Raw genomic sequence first — 16,832 nt, 5'->3', positions numbered from 1 at the left:
CAATTCTCATGAATAAACTGACCAGATGGACTGGTTAAAAGTCAATGGTCAGTTGGAAAGGCCTGCACTGCTGGATGTAAAACAGTGCAGCTGCTGTGGAAATCAGTACGATGGTTCCTCAAAAAGATGACAACAGAATTATTATATGACCCAGCAATTCTATTTCTGGATATATATCTAAAAAGATTAAAGCAGGGGCTCAAAGAGATATTTGTACATCCATGTTCATAGCAGCATTATTCACAAGAGCCAAAAGGTGGAAGCAACCCAAGTGTCCATTGATGGATAAACGGACAAACAAAATGTGGTATATCCATACAACGGAATATTAGCCTTAAAAACGACATTCTGACACGTGCTACACCATGGATGAATCTTAGAGATGTTATGCAAAGTGAAATAAGCTAGTCACAAAAGACAAATACTGGATGATTCCAGTCATATGAGGTCCCTGGAGTAGTCAAATTCCTAGAGGCAGAAAGTAGAATGCTGGCTGCCAGGGGCTGGGGGGAGGGGGAAGGCGGAGTTAGCGTTTAAAGCGTGTAGAGTTTCAGTTTCACAAGAGGAAAAGAGTTCTGAAGATTCACAACAATGTGAACATACTTCATGTCATTAAACTGTATACATAAAAATGGTTAAAATGGTAAATTTTATGTTATGTATATTTTACCATAATAAAAAAAAAAAGCCCACAATCTTCTCTACTCACCATCGCATCCATGAAAGGGAAGGCAGCAAGGTAGAGGAAGGCCCTTCTCGTTTTGTTCCCCACTGACTCATCCACATGGTGCAGTTTATTGATTATGTAGTAGCCCAAGTCACTATAAGCTGCAAAGGGTCAAAACACATAAATGGCTATGTTTAGTAAAAGTGAGCTCTGTATGCTTTTTATCTCATGGTTTAAAAAACAATTTTAAATGCAACATTTGTTTTTTGTAGAAAATTAGAAAATTTAGATGAGCAAATAGAAGGAAATCATCTACGATCTCATTCTTCTATCCAGAGGGGGGTCCCAGTTAACCCTCTGCATTCTAATCGCCCAGTTCTTTTATGGGGGGGTGTGTAGTGGGTGAGTTTGTAGGGTATGCATGTGTGTTTTATCATAAAAATGGGATCACACTATAGATATACTCTTTTGTAGAACACAAACATCTTTCCACGATATGCTTCTACGTTGTAATTGTTACACTGAATTCCTCTTTTGTACGTTTACTCAGTATCAATTTACTCAATCCATTATTGTACAATTAGGGTATTTCTGTTATTTTGATTTAAAAGAATCCTTGATGTATAGGTTGGAAGCTAAATGTTTACACATAATCCTCATTATTTACTAAGAGAAAATTTCTAGATGTTAATATGCCTTTTCAATAAACATTTTAAAGCTAGCTTTTCACCACTTGCCCTGCCTTTCGTTCCATTCTTTGAGTGAAGGGTGGCAACTTTGGGTAGAGTCCTGCCCAGGGGAAACACGGTATCTCTGAGGTGCTTTCAAAGTCCCTCCAACATCAGCATTTGTGACCACTGTGTGACTGGATCATAAGGGCACCTCACCCCAATGTGCTGAATGAATGCACAGCTGCCAGATAATATAAAGGAAGAGAAAGGTATTCCTAATGTATTAGCTACATTAGATAAGATTAGCAAAGATTCAATAAAATATTAAGCTATTTTCTACCTCATTGGTACCTGTTTGGATTATATAGGAAAATAATCATCTTTGTGTTTTTCACAGTGCTTTAATACTAGTGTTCCTGCTGTTTTCATTCTTTTATAAAAATATGAATGCACTTCACAACAGCAGAAGCTGCTTTGAAATCAGAAAGGAGAGAGAACACCGTGAGAGTCTCCCTTTATGTGAAATAAGAACCCCTCCTCCCATTTCAAAGTTTGGGGACAACTTATTACCATGTTAACTGGGAAAGAGAAATAACTCTCCATCCTTCGTCGGGATTAGTCTTGAAGTATGGGAATCTTGAATCAAGTGAGGTCTTTGGGATGTTATTGGGGATATTTAAATGTACAGATCAGGGATCCCAGTGGGGACAGAGGTCCAAGTAAGTGAAGACAAGGGGTAGGGGCCAGGAAGGGCTCAGACATCCAGAGAATAAAGGGAGTGGGGAAGCAGGTGCAGCAGGAGAGGTCCAAGTCCTCCGAGGAGGTGCAGAGATGGAACGTCAAAGGTGAGCTGCGAGGTGAGCAAGGGCGCCAAGTGTGGAGTGTGGCAGGGCCGATGAGGCAGCAGAAGAGAAATCCAGGGGGGAGGCTGTCAAGTGGCAGAAAGAGAAAGGACGTGGGAAGGTGGGATTAGCTATGGCAAGGGGACAAGGAAGGAAGGAGGCAGCTGTGATGTCCCTGTCCGGATCAGAAGGCGCACAGATGGAAGCGGATTAGAGAAGCCTGGACCAGACTGGGGGAGGCAGGGAGGGACAGAACCAGCCCACCTTTGCAGCGGGGTGAGATAAGCCGATAGAAACACAAAGCCAAGATGAAGCTGTTACTTAATCTACAAGGGGTCTACTTCAGGCGCTGAACCTTGGAAATTCTGTCTCAAAGTTGATTGATGCTGCTGTTTATTTGTACATTCAGTTTCATCGAGTCAGGAAATGTTCACTGACCTGGGACCTGCAAGGAGACAATCCTGACCCTGCCCACACCACTGTCCCCACCCTGGCCGAAGCCACTGGCAACAGTCAAGGCAGCCATGCGGGGTGAGCAGAGGAATGCAGTGGCAAGGGCAAGAGGCCGGGGCTGGCTATGAATAGCTCAGGGGCTAAAGTTCCGTGGTAAAGGTTAGAGTCGATATAAAAGGCCAGCTGAGTGGACTTGACCGAATGGCCAAAGCCGGGGCAGAGAAACGGATGAAAGGCTGAGATCTAGAGGGCAGTGTTCTGGGTTGAACCGTGTCCTCTCAAAATTCCTATGTTGAGTCCTAGCCTCCAGTACCTTGGAATTTGGCAACAGGGTCACTGGAGATATAATTAGTTAAGATAAGGTCATAGTGGAGCACAGTGGGGTCCCAATCCAATTATGACTGGTGTCCTTCTAAAAAGGGGAAATGTGGACACACAGATAGACACACACAAGGAGAACGCCATGTGAATGCAAAGGCAGAGATCAGGTGATGCTTCTACAAGCCAAGGAACGCCACAGATTGTCAGCTAACCACCAGAAGCTGGGGGAGAGGCCTGGAACAGTCTCCCTCATGGCCCTCAGAAGGAACCAGCCCTGAGGACGCCCTGATTAGGCAGCCTCCAGAACCGAGACAGTCAATGTCCATTGTCTGAGCCACCCAGTTTGTGGGACTTTGTTTCAACAGCCCTAGAGAACTCAAGACAGGTGGCTTCTAAGAAAGGGAGAGAATGAGTTTCCTGTGAGACTCTAGGGTAGTGACCAGAAAAGATGGGACCTGTGAATCTGAGCAGGTGAGAGCAGGGCGTGCCGCCTGTATCAGTAGATCAACGGAAAAGCTTCTCTACCCTACGGAAAGACATCTGCTTATTAGAATATTTTCACTAAAACATAAAAATGATGCCTTTATACAGAGTAATGAAGAATAAACATTAAAGTTGAACAGGGTCTGAGCGAGTGCTGGGTGAGGAGCCCGTCCAGCTTTCTGACTCTGCCAGAATGTGTCCTCCCCACCCCGCCACCTCGCTTTTTCTAGCCTGCAGCTCCTGTGGGGCCCTTCACACCTCCCCAGCTTCCATGCACTTTGGGACCTATAGGCCCAAGGCTGCTTTTGTTTCTTTTTACCTCCTTTCCTCTTTCAGCTACTAGAGGGAAAATTTGGAGGCCAAGGAAAGAGGCTTTTTCTCCCCATTTTTCTTCCCTCCTTCTCCTCCTCTGCACGATAGAAGATGAGTCTGATTATAACTACTGTACAAAGGTTGCCTCCACCCTGTGAGCTTCAGTGTAAAATACCAGCAGCTGTTTTTCATCCCGCCACTCCCTCCCCTGCCCTCCCCTCCCCACCGCTTCCTCCCTTGCCCAGAGCTGTTTCTGGCTGGAGCTGTTGGCTGAGGTGATTTGTTAAAAGTGCTTTGCATAGACTCCATAATTACCAGGCTAGCTGCCCTAGCAACATTTAGGAAGCTTTGAGTTCTATAAACTGCCTTACCAAGATTGTTCTGAAACAGCTTCTATCCTTACGAAGAGCAGAACATTAAAAAGAAAAATTAAACAAGGTTTTGAACAGATGTAAACGGATTTCCTGATGTGGCCGCAGCAGGGGGACAGTGACCTGACCTAGCCACAGGTGGACAGCTTTGACCCCACCCAAACAAGAAGAAACCAGAAGGGCCCTTCAAATCTCTAGCTCCTCTGCTCTCAGCCCACCAGGGTGAGGGACCCTTTCCACAATCAGTGGTTCTCAAGCTTGGTCATCCAGTAATTACTAGCACTTGTTGCAAAATGCCATGAAACATTAGTATTAATCAAAACAAGTCTGTGTACCTGCATTTTCCCACGGGAATTGAGGAGAAAGCCCTCCTCCCATTTTATTTTTCATGTTATTTTTTTGGTGAGGGAGATTCATCCTGAGCTAACATTTGTTGCCAATCTTCCTCTTTTATTTTGCTTGAGGAAGATTAACCCTGAGCTAACATCTGTGCCAATCTTCCTCTATTTTGTATGCGGGATGCCTGCACAGCATGGCGGATGAGTGGATTAAGTCTGTGCCCAGGATCAAAACCCTTGAACCGTTGAGCTGCTGAAGCGGAGCACGCAAAACCTTAACCACTGGGCCACAGGGCCAGCTCCCCTCCTCCCATTTTAGTCACAGGACAATATGTATATTTCCAAGAGGCAAATTTGAGAACTCTTGTTCTAATTCAAATTTCCCAGGTTCCCATGCACAAGTACTATTGATTGGCCCACCATATTCTGCTTATAGGCTTTTCACAGGAGCAGGTAACTTCATCCCTGTGTTTCCAGTATATCACTTCCAAGGTACGTGTGTTTGTATGGCTAATATTTAAATCACTTCAACAAATATGGTTGAATGACTTACACACATCAGGCACTGTGCCAATTAACCTGGTTGTGAAGAGGCTAGTTACCTGCATGAGGGCTGGGACACAGACCTATGATATACTCATCTATAATTTCCACCAGGCAATATTTATCTGGAAGATATGGAGATGGAGGTGCAAACACTGCCTGGACCTTGGAGAGATATCATAAACTCATGTATAAAGTAAGTAAAGTACATGTGAAATTTAAACACAAGAACATAAATTCTATCTGATTGGTATCAAGACTTGGTAGAGGAGAGTTCGCAATAATTTATGGTATGATATCTGCTTCCTTCTAGAGAATACGTCTTTCTCATGTCTAAATTCCAAGGATCTAGCCAGTGTTTGCCACATAGTAAGAGTTCAATATATATTGATTGAATAAAGGCAGGAGTTCACAAGCCCCCAAGAAGTGATTGGGGTAGAGTGATTGCATAAATGTCCCCACTTCTTCTCTTCTCCTCATATCCCCACTCTGCAATGCGATTTTGTAGCTCCTCCTGTTAAAAGTTGGAGTCTATTTCCCTACCCCTTAAACCTGAGCTAGCCTGTGATTTGTTTTGGCCAGTAGTGTGTGGTGGCAGTGATGGTATGCCACTTCTGATTCTGGGCCTCAAGAGGCCTTGTATGTCTCTGTCCTCTCATTTGGATATGGCCACAGCCATCTACACAAGCTTGGGCTACACTGGTGGAGGATGAGGGACTATGTGGAAGAGAGCTCAGCTGTCCCAGCACAGGTCATGTAAACCCACCTACAGTCAGTTGACAGGCCCTCAGTGAGCCCATCAAGATCAACAGAGCCTCCTCCTGACTCTCAGCTGACTACAGAGCCATGAGCACAGCCATGTCCAAAAGAATGCCCAGCTGATCCGTGGTCTGGTGAGCAAGAATAAATGTGTGGGTTTTGAGTCACTGAATATTGGTGGTTTGTTACATAGCAATTAATTGTGAGACTATACTGAAACTGCCTGTTCGTTCCTGGCACCCTTGTGGGCTTAAATTCTATCAGATTGTACCAGGTCACCCTTTACAGGGCTGGTTTATAATCCATGATTAATGGACAAGTGTGTTGACAAGGGAAGACCGGCAGACAGCGCCACTCTAGAAATTACTTCAACTGCTCACTGGAGGAGCACAAGAACCTGCAAAAGTTTTATTCCCCTGTGCTCTGCTGACTGCCCAGGCCGCTTCAGAACACAGAACAGGCCTTATAGATCACTGTTGAGAATAAACATGTAAAGAAATAAAAAACCCACAGCAACGGTTTCTACATCTATATGAGTTAGGAGGTTGGGCAGCACTAATTTCCACACAGGTGAAATTAACTTGGACCCAAATGAAACCAAACACAAGGTCAGCAAGGTTTCCTCTCTTTCATAGATTAATTGAGGGAGAAACAGGATAACACCTGCACCTTGACCGCCAGCCTAAATTAAGCTCTGGTGGTGGCAAACCCCATGCCCTGCAATTTAAAAAAATGGTGTCTCATAGATGAGCCCATGACAAGAGTAGTGGCTACAATTTAGCTTAAAAAAGATCACTTATGGGCAGTTGCCCAACACAGGCCAAGAACAAAAAGCCAGAAATATTCCCAAGGCTCCTGCAATTTGAGCATCTAGAGCCAGGCTATGGGTGCACAGAACAGACGAACTTTGGGGCCGGTGGATCTTCTAGACTTCAAGTCTGTCAGTCCAACACAATTACAGTGTCTACTCATTTGGCTTCTTGCATAAGGTTTTGGGGCGGGGCTTGTTGGCTACATTTTCTGAAGCCATCCCACCATGCATTTCTGGGGCAGTGCCTGTGCAGTCGGTGAGGTCCGCTCCAGCCATGTCTGGGGAAACCCAGAACCATGTGCAAATCTCGCAAGGAGAGGAGAATGCCTGGCTCACCAGTGGGCTCCCCACCCCCCGCAAAAAGAAAATCAGAGAAAACAAATATGAGACACAAGGAAGATTAATTCCTTACAGAAAATGTAATGAAAAGGAACTGGTAAGAGGTTCTTTCCTTTATTGGGGAGAGTGCTATTAATAACGGACGACACGATAAAAGAGCTTTTAGTGCTCTCTGACCTGTGCTGTTTCAAACGTCCAACTCTGACCCTTTCACTGATGCCCAGACATAACTCCAGGTTAGTGAAAGTAAGGAGCTACATCTGAAACCGGTTTTTCAAAGCTGCAGACGCTCACATTTGACAGCCCTGCTAAGTGAAGAAGAGCCTACAGCAATTGGTAGATTATTAGTAGATTCTGAGAAGTATGGAGAATCCGGGTTCATCCACACTGGGAAAAACCTAAGATAGAGAAGATCATGCTGGGAATCAGGATTTCTCCAATGTCCAGAAGCATAAGGGAATACGCAATCTTTGGGGGAAAAAATCCTAGAGTCCCTAACCAAGGTACTAGTTCATAACCAAGGAGATGATGCAGAATGATAAAATACATCTAACATTTCTAAATAGTAATTTTTTTAGAGACCATGAGGTTATAAAGAAGCAAATAAACAGAATATATAGACCTTTCTTGGTTAAAGCTGTATTAAACATACTTATATGAACACTACAGTAAATCTGCTTTATTCAAGATGGTTGTCCCTGAGACGTCACAAAAATGCCCACTGGTGTCGAAGGACCTCCATGGCCTCAGACACAGCTGTAGGGTTCAGGGCATCGTGCTCTCCCTGCCTGGTCCTCTTCCTATGTTGCACTTCCCTCCTCCCCCTCCCACTCTCTCTTCCTCTTTCCCCCTTCTGCTGTCAAGGTTATCTACTGAGCTCTTGCATGTTCTCAGGATGCATGTGTCCTTCCCCTGTTACCTGGCCTGACTCCAGCACAGGGCACACACCCCACCTGTGACATTCAGCACCAAACTTTTTATCTTCCCCCTGATTTACAAACGCCTGGCCACTCACTGTGTGCCTCCCACATCTTCTCCTCACCAACAGCTCCTTCTTTTCTGTTCTCTCACTGTTGCTCTGCTCTCTCAAGTCCAGGGGTGGTTTTTAATTCTCGCCCCACCCCCCATTGACTTTTGTTTGCTTCTACCATCTCTCAAAAGCTCTCACTGGCTGAAAAGAGTTTTTGCCAGTGTTCTAGAAATCAGTGCTGAACACACACATAACTACATCTATTTAAGGGGAAGGGTGTATCTGGCCACACTACCTTTTGTACCTCTCTCACCTCTGTTCACAACTTTTGATCAACAGGACCTGTAATAACATGCACATACTATTTGTTCAAGAAATATTTTGTTGGACCGCTGACAGGACGGATGGGGATGGGATTATTTTAAAAGTGAGTTAAACAAAGGGCAATTCTGATTCTCATCCTTCTTTAGTCAAAGCCTCCAACATGCAAAGCAGGAAGATGAGCTCAACTAATATTAGTGGTGTATCTTTTTAGAGTTAACATTCATATTAACAATATCATAAGGGAAAAGGGATGGAGTTCATCAGTGTTTGAGAACATCTAAAAAGAGAAATATATTTGTTAAATGTACAGAAGGCACCATGCTGGGAAAAGTAACTGATATCATAAAGAATAAAATAAATAAGCAGGTGAAGTAGGAAACAAAGTGAACAGGAACCAAGAAGAGCTGACCATTAAACTGAGAAAAACACAGAAGGTGGGGGGTGGGGTAGGGGGTGTTGAAATCAGGAATCTGATGCTAGATGGAATTAATAGAAACGTCATGGGTAAGAAGAGTTACCAACTGGAATTTTATATGGCTATAGCAAAATATTAATTCAGAGCAACAGGTCAAATTCTCAACTCCATCTTGTATCAAAGATATGGGAAAAATTAGAGAGAGCTGTGCTGAAATACATCACGCTTTCAGGGCCAGTTAAGAGATGAGCCACTCCATGAGGCCTTTCAGAATCAACCCCCGAAACAAAGACTCTTCCTCTTCTGCGCTCTCACATGTCCTTATATAAATGCCATTGAAGAGTCAGGAGTTCTTGATATAAGAAATAAATTCATCAAGGCAATGGGGAAATAGCACCTAAAAAGGAAGGTTTAGGGCAATTAGACTAGTTTTGCCCCAACAAAAGGATATATGATGAAACCCGGCCATTTGTGACAACATGGATGGTTCTTGGGGGTATTATGCCGACTGAAATAAGTCAGAGGGAGAAAGTCAAATACCATATGATCTCACTCATAAGTAGAAGATAAAAACAACGACAAACAAACACATAGCATTGGAGATTGGATTGATTGTTACCATAGGGGAAGTGGGGAGAGGGGAGGGCAAAAGGGGTGATTAGGCTCATGTGTGAGGGGATGGACTATAATTAGTTTTTGGGTGGTGAACATGATGTAATCTACACAGAATTCGAAATATATTATGATGTACACCTGAGAGCTATATATTGTTACAATCCAATGTTACTGCAATTAAAAAATAATAATAATAATAATAAAGGATATAGACAAATTAAGTTTCAAGCCTAGACGACTGTGGTGCATATTTCCACTCTATGAGTTAAGCATAGTGAATCTGTAATATACGGCTTCTTGTGCTCACTGTAGGCCCCTCAAAAGCTGATCATGTAGGGAATATATATTCATTTCAGTATTAGTCCAAGCAAATATAATAAGGAAGACTGCCTGACAGCATACAATGGTTCCTCAAGTCAAATATATTTGGAATATTTGCTTTTTTGTTTTATCAATGTCACTGTTCCCCTATCACAAGCATAGTTATCCAAGAGCTGACTATTAATGTAGAAATGTAAGTAGCTGTTTTCAGCATTACTAAGACGTGAAATGGGTTTAAACGTCTAGGGTAGGTGACACATAAAGTAGAAACTGACATGGAGGGATGGTGATTGATGGGAAAAGAAGGTGAGGATGGAGAGAAAGCAACATCCCTTCTGGAGCCTGTGGTCAAGATCATGGGAAACAAAGAAGGGGCAAGATCTGGGTATAGAAAAGCTTATAGAATAACTAAAAAAGGAAGGAGGAAGGTGAGCAAAGACGCCTGATGCAGCAGACAGCAGAAGGCAAGAGAGTGATTCAAGAGTTAGGCAGAAAATCGAAATGAGGCCAACAAACAAGAAGAGGGCAAGTCATTAAAATCTGAGTTTTAAACATTCAAAAGAAATTGATATGCACTTTCTTAGCAATTATAGAAAGCATTTGGGTAGTGGAAGGAAAAAAGCTATCGTAAAAATATAAAAAGTGATAAAAATGATTATTAAATGTATCTGGGATGTAGAACTGTTTTGGTTCAAATTTAAGATCTTATGATTCCATTTTAAAATGAAAAAAGATTTAACTTAGAAAATGACATTGATTTTTATTTCAATGACCACATGTTCCTCACAAGTGTCACTGACGCAGTATGCTTAGCTTTTTTCTTCCATAATTACTGATGGCTAGTAATTAGGGCCTAGTCCCAAAGTCTTATTTAACCATGACTAAAACAGGGAATGTGAGATTTATTTATAAATCCAAATAAAAAGACTAGTAGCAAAAGAGAACTAATTTACCTCCTTAGACAAAAATTTATGTGGACCTACTCATTTTATACATGGAATTTTCTCAAATACATACACCATCTTTGAAAATGGCCCAGATCAAATCTGGCTGCAGAAGTTTTCTTGGAAAGTCAGTAGATAAGCTAGTATCCAGGGCATTAGGTGTGGGGAAGAAAGCTATCTCCTCTCTGCCTCACGTCCTGAAGCTCTGAACCCAAATAAAATGATCAATAACAACACTTTGGCTGAATATTTGGCTCTCCAGTAGCATCGTCTCTTCCACATTGTTCTTAACACAAAATTCTATGCTCCATTAAGAAGGAAAACCACAAAGGCCTCACTCCATTTACTTTTAGATTCACAGTTACATGAGTAAACATTAGCTGCCAGCTGAATACACTGTCAATGGTTTGGGTTAATCTTCTGGTTCCTTTATTTGACACTGACATTCACGGTTCTTATACAACCAGTGCCAATTTTAAGGTACACAATGGATTTAAGAAGTGTTGTTCACAGGTTTTATGCAACTGGGTTCAATAGCTGTGTCACTCAATTTTTACACCACGTGAGCAGAGCTGTTTCAAAGCCAAGAAGTTCTGAACTCGTGCCCTTGGGGTTTTATCACCACCAAGAAGGCAGCAGAGGTGGAACTCCAGCTCTAAAGAAATGTGCTTTTCCAAGGTCTTGGCGAAACTGTAGGACAGTCACTGTCTGTGTGATATAGCTTTTTCTTTTTTCATGGAAAGAATGTTATGCAAAGAGTATTTAGTCTTATCTTTGAATAAAATGGAATAACGAGGCCCTAAAATTAGTTAATTTTAATACGTAAAATAATCTGACATTTGTTCTCACTGATGATAAACATTAATTCTATATAACCATCCTTCTATTTTTATTCTTGAGATTAAGTGAGTCTGTACGATAAGGCATGTCTATAACATAAGCACCTGCCATTTTGTTGACCTTACCAAATGCTAATCCTAGATCCGATCACCTATTAATGAAATGCCTCCCTCTCTGACACAGGGTTTGGGAATCAGAGAAACAACACTACAGCTTCCCAGAGAAAACACATTTTCTTTTCCTGAGCTAGGAGCACAAACTCCATTCCCTCCATTCCTTGAAATTTTCATGAGAAATATTTAACAATTACTGAAGAAATCACTTACTATGATAAACAGATTCAGATAAACTAAAAGGCATAAGAAATTAGCAAAGTTAGATCCTTAAGTGATGGTCAACAGCCTTACCTATCAGGGTGTGGAAGACGGCAGCGATGGCCCCAGCCACCACCATGCACAGGACAGCTTTGGTCCTGTCTCGCTTGCTGTTCACAAACACCAGGCCCACATTTTTAAAGTCACTCATGGGACCCGTGAAGAACTTCATAAGGGAGTACGCCAGCCCGTAGCTCGCCAGCATTTCCACTGCATCCTCTTTGACAGCAGCAATGCCCCGGTTCAAGGCCTGTGGAGGGGAAAAGACAGCCCACAAACAGCATTAGAAATGTCGTCTCAACTCTGGGGAATCACATTTCTAAAGTAAAACTCAGCAGATCATGTTTCTATAGAAACACTAAGCAGTTACAGGGTAAATCTCACTGTAATTTGATAAAGGTTATTAGTTTTCATTTTCATCCATATTAGCTTCAGTTTCAATTAGCTTCTTGTGGGGGAGATACCTGTTTGTTGGGGTTAAAGTAATAGAAAGAACCCAATGGGTGTATTATGTTAATATCAGAAAATAATTCTAAGAAGTTTTGGTTAAAAGCTTAACATGTTAAATTTTATTTGTAGGCTGAATCTACATAACAGCAACAGGCATTCTGGAATGAGTCAGCCACTTCATATGGAGTGGGGGATGGTATTTTTTTCTTTAAGGAAGCTGTGTGTGTGTGTGTGTGTGCATGTGCACCCATAACCTGAAATGCTGTGTATGTGTTATGTAGGTACTCTTCATAGCACAGAGTGAGTTCTATGCTATGAAAAAAGATACTGAAGGAATTTAGTACATCATCAATGGATCCTATTCACCTAATTCTCAGCGTATTTTAACTTGAAATATATTCCTGTGCTCTGTGCAGACAAATATGAAAAGAAAACTTGAAACCAAATACACTGTTTTTGGATAATGCTTGCTCAAGAACATGCAGTCATAGAATATTCTGATTATTTTAATCATCCTCCATGAGGGACCCTCTGAAGTACTGGTGGCCTTGTCAGGATGGCATTTCCAAATGAACTTTCCCACCTACTAGACAACTAAATTACACTGGAGATGGTGGGGATGGATGTCCAGGAGGAGAGAACTTTATTAAAAACATGTCACCAGGGGCCAGCCCCGTGGCCAAGTGGTTAAGTTCCTGTGCTCCGCTTCTGCGGCCCAGGGTTTCGCTAGTTCGGATCCCGGGCGCGGACATCGCACCGCTCATTAGGCCACGTTGAGGCGGCGTCCCACATGCCACAACTAGAAAGACCCACAACTAAAATATACAACTATATACTGGGGGGGATTTCAGGAGAAAAAGCAGAAAGAAAAAAAAAAAAAACCCAAAACATGTTGCCAGATCTGCCTCTGAGAAGTTTTAGGTTCACAGCAAAATGGAGCAGAAAATACACAGTGTTGCCATATTCCCTCTGCCCCAACACACACACAATATCCCCCACTATCAACATCCCACCCCAGAGTGGTACATTTATTACAATCAATGAGCCCATATTGGTGCATCATAATAGCTCAAAGTCCAGAGTTGACACTAGGGTTCACTCTCGGTGTTGTATATTCTAGGGGTTTTGACAAATATATAATGATACGTACCCACCATTATAGAGTTGAACATTCGATGCAAAGTACTGTTAGCAAGAATGTATTTATAGGAAAATACCAATGCGTAAAATGATTTTAGAAAAATCTAGATTAAAAATGTAGCTGTAGGAATTCAGTATCATTCTTCTGACAAAGTTGGTATTACATAAGCTAGTTTATGATAATGGTTTCCAATTTTATCTCCAATTCTCTTTTCCTTTTTCCAATAACTTAAAAACTTCCATAAGAACCTTCTCAGCCTTTGCAGAGCATACCTGCCATCATGGCTTCTTTAGAAAGAAATTTCCTTCTATGAAACCTGATCTAATACCTTAATGCCCTAAAGCAAAATAAAAGCCAGCCAGCTCCTCGATGATATTCCCGTGTTCAGTAGGTGTATCTAGTCAGGGGGTTTCCTGTTGTACGTCAAAACCTCTCACTTGATAATCTTCCAAATTAATTTCCTTTTGGATTTCCGCAGTGGATGCTGTTGGTGTCCCACCCAGATCTCCTTTACTGGGTAGTGCACCCACGCCCAGGGTGCCACACCAGACCCCCAGATAGCACACAGCCAATGCCTGGCTGACACAGGGGTATAAAAGATCAGCTCCCATACCTCAGGGAGGGATCAGTCTAGTACAATTCATGCTCCAGAGGTTCCCTGTGGGACCAGGTGGAAGCTGGTCTCAGTGGAGACCACATCCTTGCTTCCCTTTTCTTCACTGCCCACTGCTTCCGTCCCCGCTTCTCCTGAGAGCACGCACTCAATGCATCACTTGCACAAGAACTCCCCAATACCGGTTCTGCTTCCAGAAAACCCAACTTAGGACAACCTCAAATCACGTTTCTCTCAAGACACTGAGAACAGTATATGGTTTGTGCTTTTTCCTTCTTATCCTTTCCCAAATCTATCACTGTAAATTGTTTACTTTTTTATTGCTAAAATGTTTGTTCAAATTTAAATGATATGGATTATTTGGCATAAGTTTAAAAAGCATATAGGAGGGCACCTACATAATGGAGAATTAGACTTTTTATGTGTCTTTTTTTTTTGAGGAAGATTAGCCCTGAGCTAACATCTGCTGCCAATCCTCCTCTTTTTTGATGAGGAAGACTGGCCCTGAGCTAACATCCATGCCCATCTTCCTCTACTCTATATGTGGGACACCTGCCACAGCATGGATTGTCAAGCAGTGCATAGGTCCACACCCGGGATCCAAACTGGTGAGCCGTGGGCCGCAGAAGCAGAACGTGCAAACTTAACCGCTGTGCTACCGGACTGGCCCCAAGACTTCTTCTGTGTCTTGTTGGCAAAGCTTTATTTATCCTTTGCTAAAAAGACACCAGCCCTGGCTGGGGCATCCACTGCAATGCTCCCTATTTCCACCAACAGTTCCTTGATGGAGTTTTAAACCCAGAGCTGAGGCAGGTGAGGAGAAAGAAGGACGAGGGAATGATGGCCCTGTCAGCAAGACTGAGTGTGAAAGCTTCACGGAGCTCAACAATTAAGGTAACTCGGGGGAAGAGCACAGGGCTTAGAGCCATGTAGACTTCAGTTGGATCGGCTTCCATCACTTAATTACTGAGTGGCCTTGGCCAAGGTACTTATCCTCGCAGAAATAACCCAACTGATCTTACATTGGATATAAGTAGTGTGCAGGGCGCCAAGCAGTGACTGGCCTAGAGAAGGCACTAGAAGCCAGGATTTTTGTCTATTTTGTTTACCACTCAACACCTACCATCTTGCTACGTCATAAACACTCAAATGTTTGTTGAATAAATGAATGAACTAGGTATCTTCTATCAGGAACTTTAATGTTCATACTAATTTTTATGAACTTAAAAAAAATTACACTTTGATTGTAGGATGCTATTACTTGTAAGATATACCATTGATTTAATGTTTTGAATGACCACATTAAATGTATACCATGAATGAAAAACGTCTCCTGATCTCAGGAAAGATTAAAATGCAAGGAAAAAAGAGCTTTAGAATTGAGGTCACATGCTACATTAATATTATTAGCTTTTCACTATTCTTCTTTGTAGCAAGTATTTCCCCCAATTTGTTCACATCTTAATTTCATGATTTTCTTTTGATGCCAGGAATATTAAGTTATTATGTAGCTGATCAATCATTTCAAGGAGTTTCTTTCCATATTTTGGACTTTGCCATTCTTACCCATCCATAGATAAGGTAATTTTGTTCTAGTTTATGTTTCATGGGCACACTTAACTTTTTAACCCTCCTGGAACTTACTGTGTGAGATATGGCTTAAAATTAATTTTCTCAAAATAGTTTATTTCTTCAAAACTAATCTGAATAAAACACCATTGCCCACGTATTTGTGATGTTTTCTTATCCATCATTAGTTCTTATGTGTCCTCAGGTACCTCTTATTTGCTTTGTCTCTGTCTCCTCTGCTTACCCTGTTTTCCTTCACAGCCTGTTCATCACCCAATATTATATTGTCTGTTTACTTGTTATTTGTCTTGTTGTCTGTCTTCTCCAGCCGAATGTGAGCTCCAGGGCACAGAGAACTTTGTCTGGTTCATGCTACATCCCCAGACCTACAGCATAGTAGGGGGTCCACGATAGGCGATCAGTAACTATTTGAATGAATGAAGAAAAACGTACACAAGCAGCATAAACCTTTACTGTGATAGGTACTGAAGAAATAGGCTACTGAGCTGGGGACTTGGAGGAAGCTTATTCAGGTGGACTAGACAAGGAAACCCCCCCAAAGAGGTGACATTTGAGCTGAGACCAGAAGAACAAGAATGAACCAGCTGTATGAAGAGCTGGAGGAAAGTCTGGTGTTTTTAAGGAACAGAAGGGAAGCCAGTAAGAGAAGAAGAGAGGGGGATACAGTGAGTTTGGAAAAGTAGGTGATGCTGAGGTCACCCCAGGTCACGGTGAAGAATGTGTGCTTTGTTCTACAAGCAGTGGGAAGCCATTGAAGGGTCTGAGCACAGGCGGGACAGAGGCTCATGCTGGCTGTGGGGATAGGAGTGGGCTGGAGAGGGAAGGGCAGAAGCAAGAAGTCAAGAGTTTTATGGTAATCCAGGTAAGAGACGGTGATGGCTTAGACTAGAGTGGGATAGTGGAGATGGAGAGACATGGATTGATTTGAGAGCTTTCTGGAGGTGAAATAAATGAATCTGCTGATGAACTACATGGTAGGTGTGAGGAAAAGGGCAAAATCAGAGCTGACCGTTGAGTTTTTTGACTTGAGTTACTGGTCAAATGTTATTTGTAGCTATTTACTGAGATGGCGAGACTGGGGAGAGAAGGTTTAGGAGGAAAAAGCAAGAACTCCACTTGGGAGCCCCCTACTGGGTTTCAGATACTCATTAGAATTCCAAATAGAGAAGTCAAGCACAGTAGTTGGCCATGTGAGTCTGGAGTCCGGGGGAGACATCTGGGCTCTGGACATACATTTAGAGGTCATCAGCATATAGATAGTATTTAAAGGTAGGAGACTAAATGAGATCATCTAGACAGGATATAGATAGAAAGCAGTCCAAGAT

General features: G+C 42.4%; 1 protein-coding gene across 1 annotated transcript in view; it reads right to left on the bottom strand.

Moving 5' to 3' along the window:
• Positions 1 to 16,832, bottom strand: part of ANKH (ANKH inorganic pyrophosphate transport regulator) — a 139,210-nt gene that overhangs the window by 48,790 nt on the left and 73,588 nt on the right. The window contains exons 2-3 of the mRNA XM_046671154.1: positions 11,747 to 11,963; positions 710 to 828 (exon numbers count right to left, since the gene is read on the bottom strand). Coding sequence (XP_046527110.1) covers positions 710 to 828; positions 11,747 to 11,963 — 336 coding nt within the window. The remainder of the gene's footprint in view (positions 1 to 709; positions 829 to 11,746; positions 11,964 to 16,832) is intronic.

This window comes from Equus quagga, chromosome 9 (assembly GCF_021613505.1).
Source record: "Equus quagga isolate Etosha38 chromosome 9, UCLA_HA_Equagga_1.0, whole genome shotgun sequence".
Taxonomy (NCBI): domain Eukaryota; kingdom Metazoa; phylum Chordata; class Mammalia; order Perissodactyla; family Equidae; genus Equus; species Equus quagga.
This window is presented reverse-complemented; position numbering and strand designations above follow the sequence as displayed.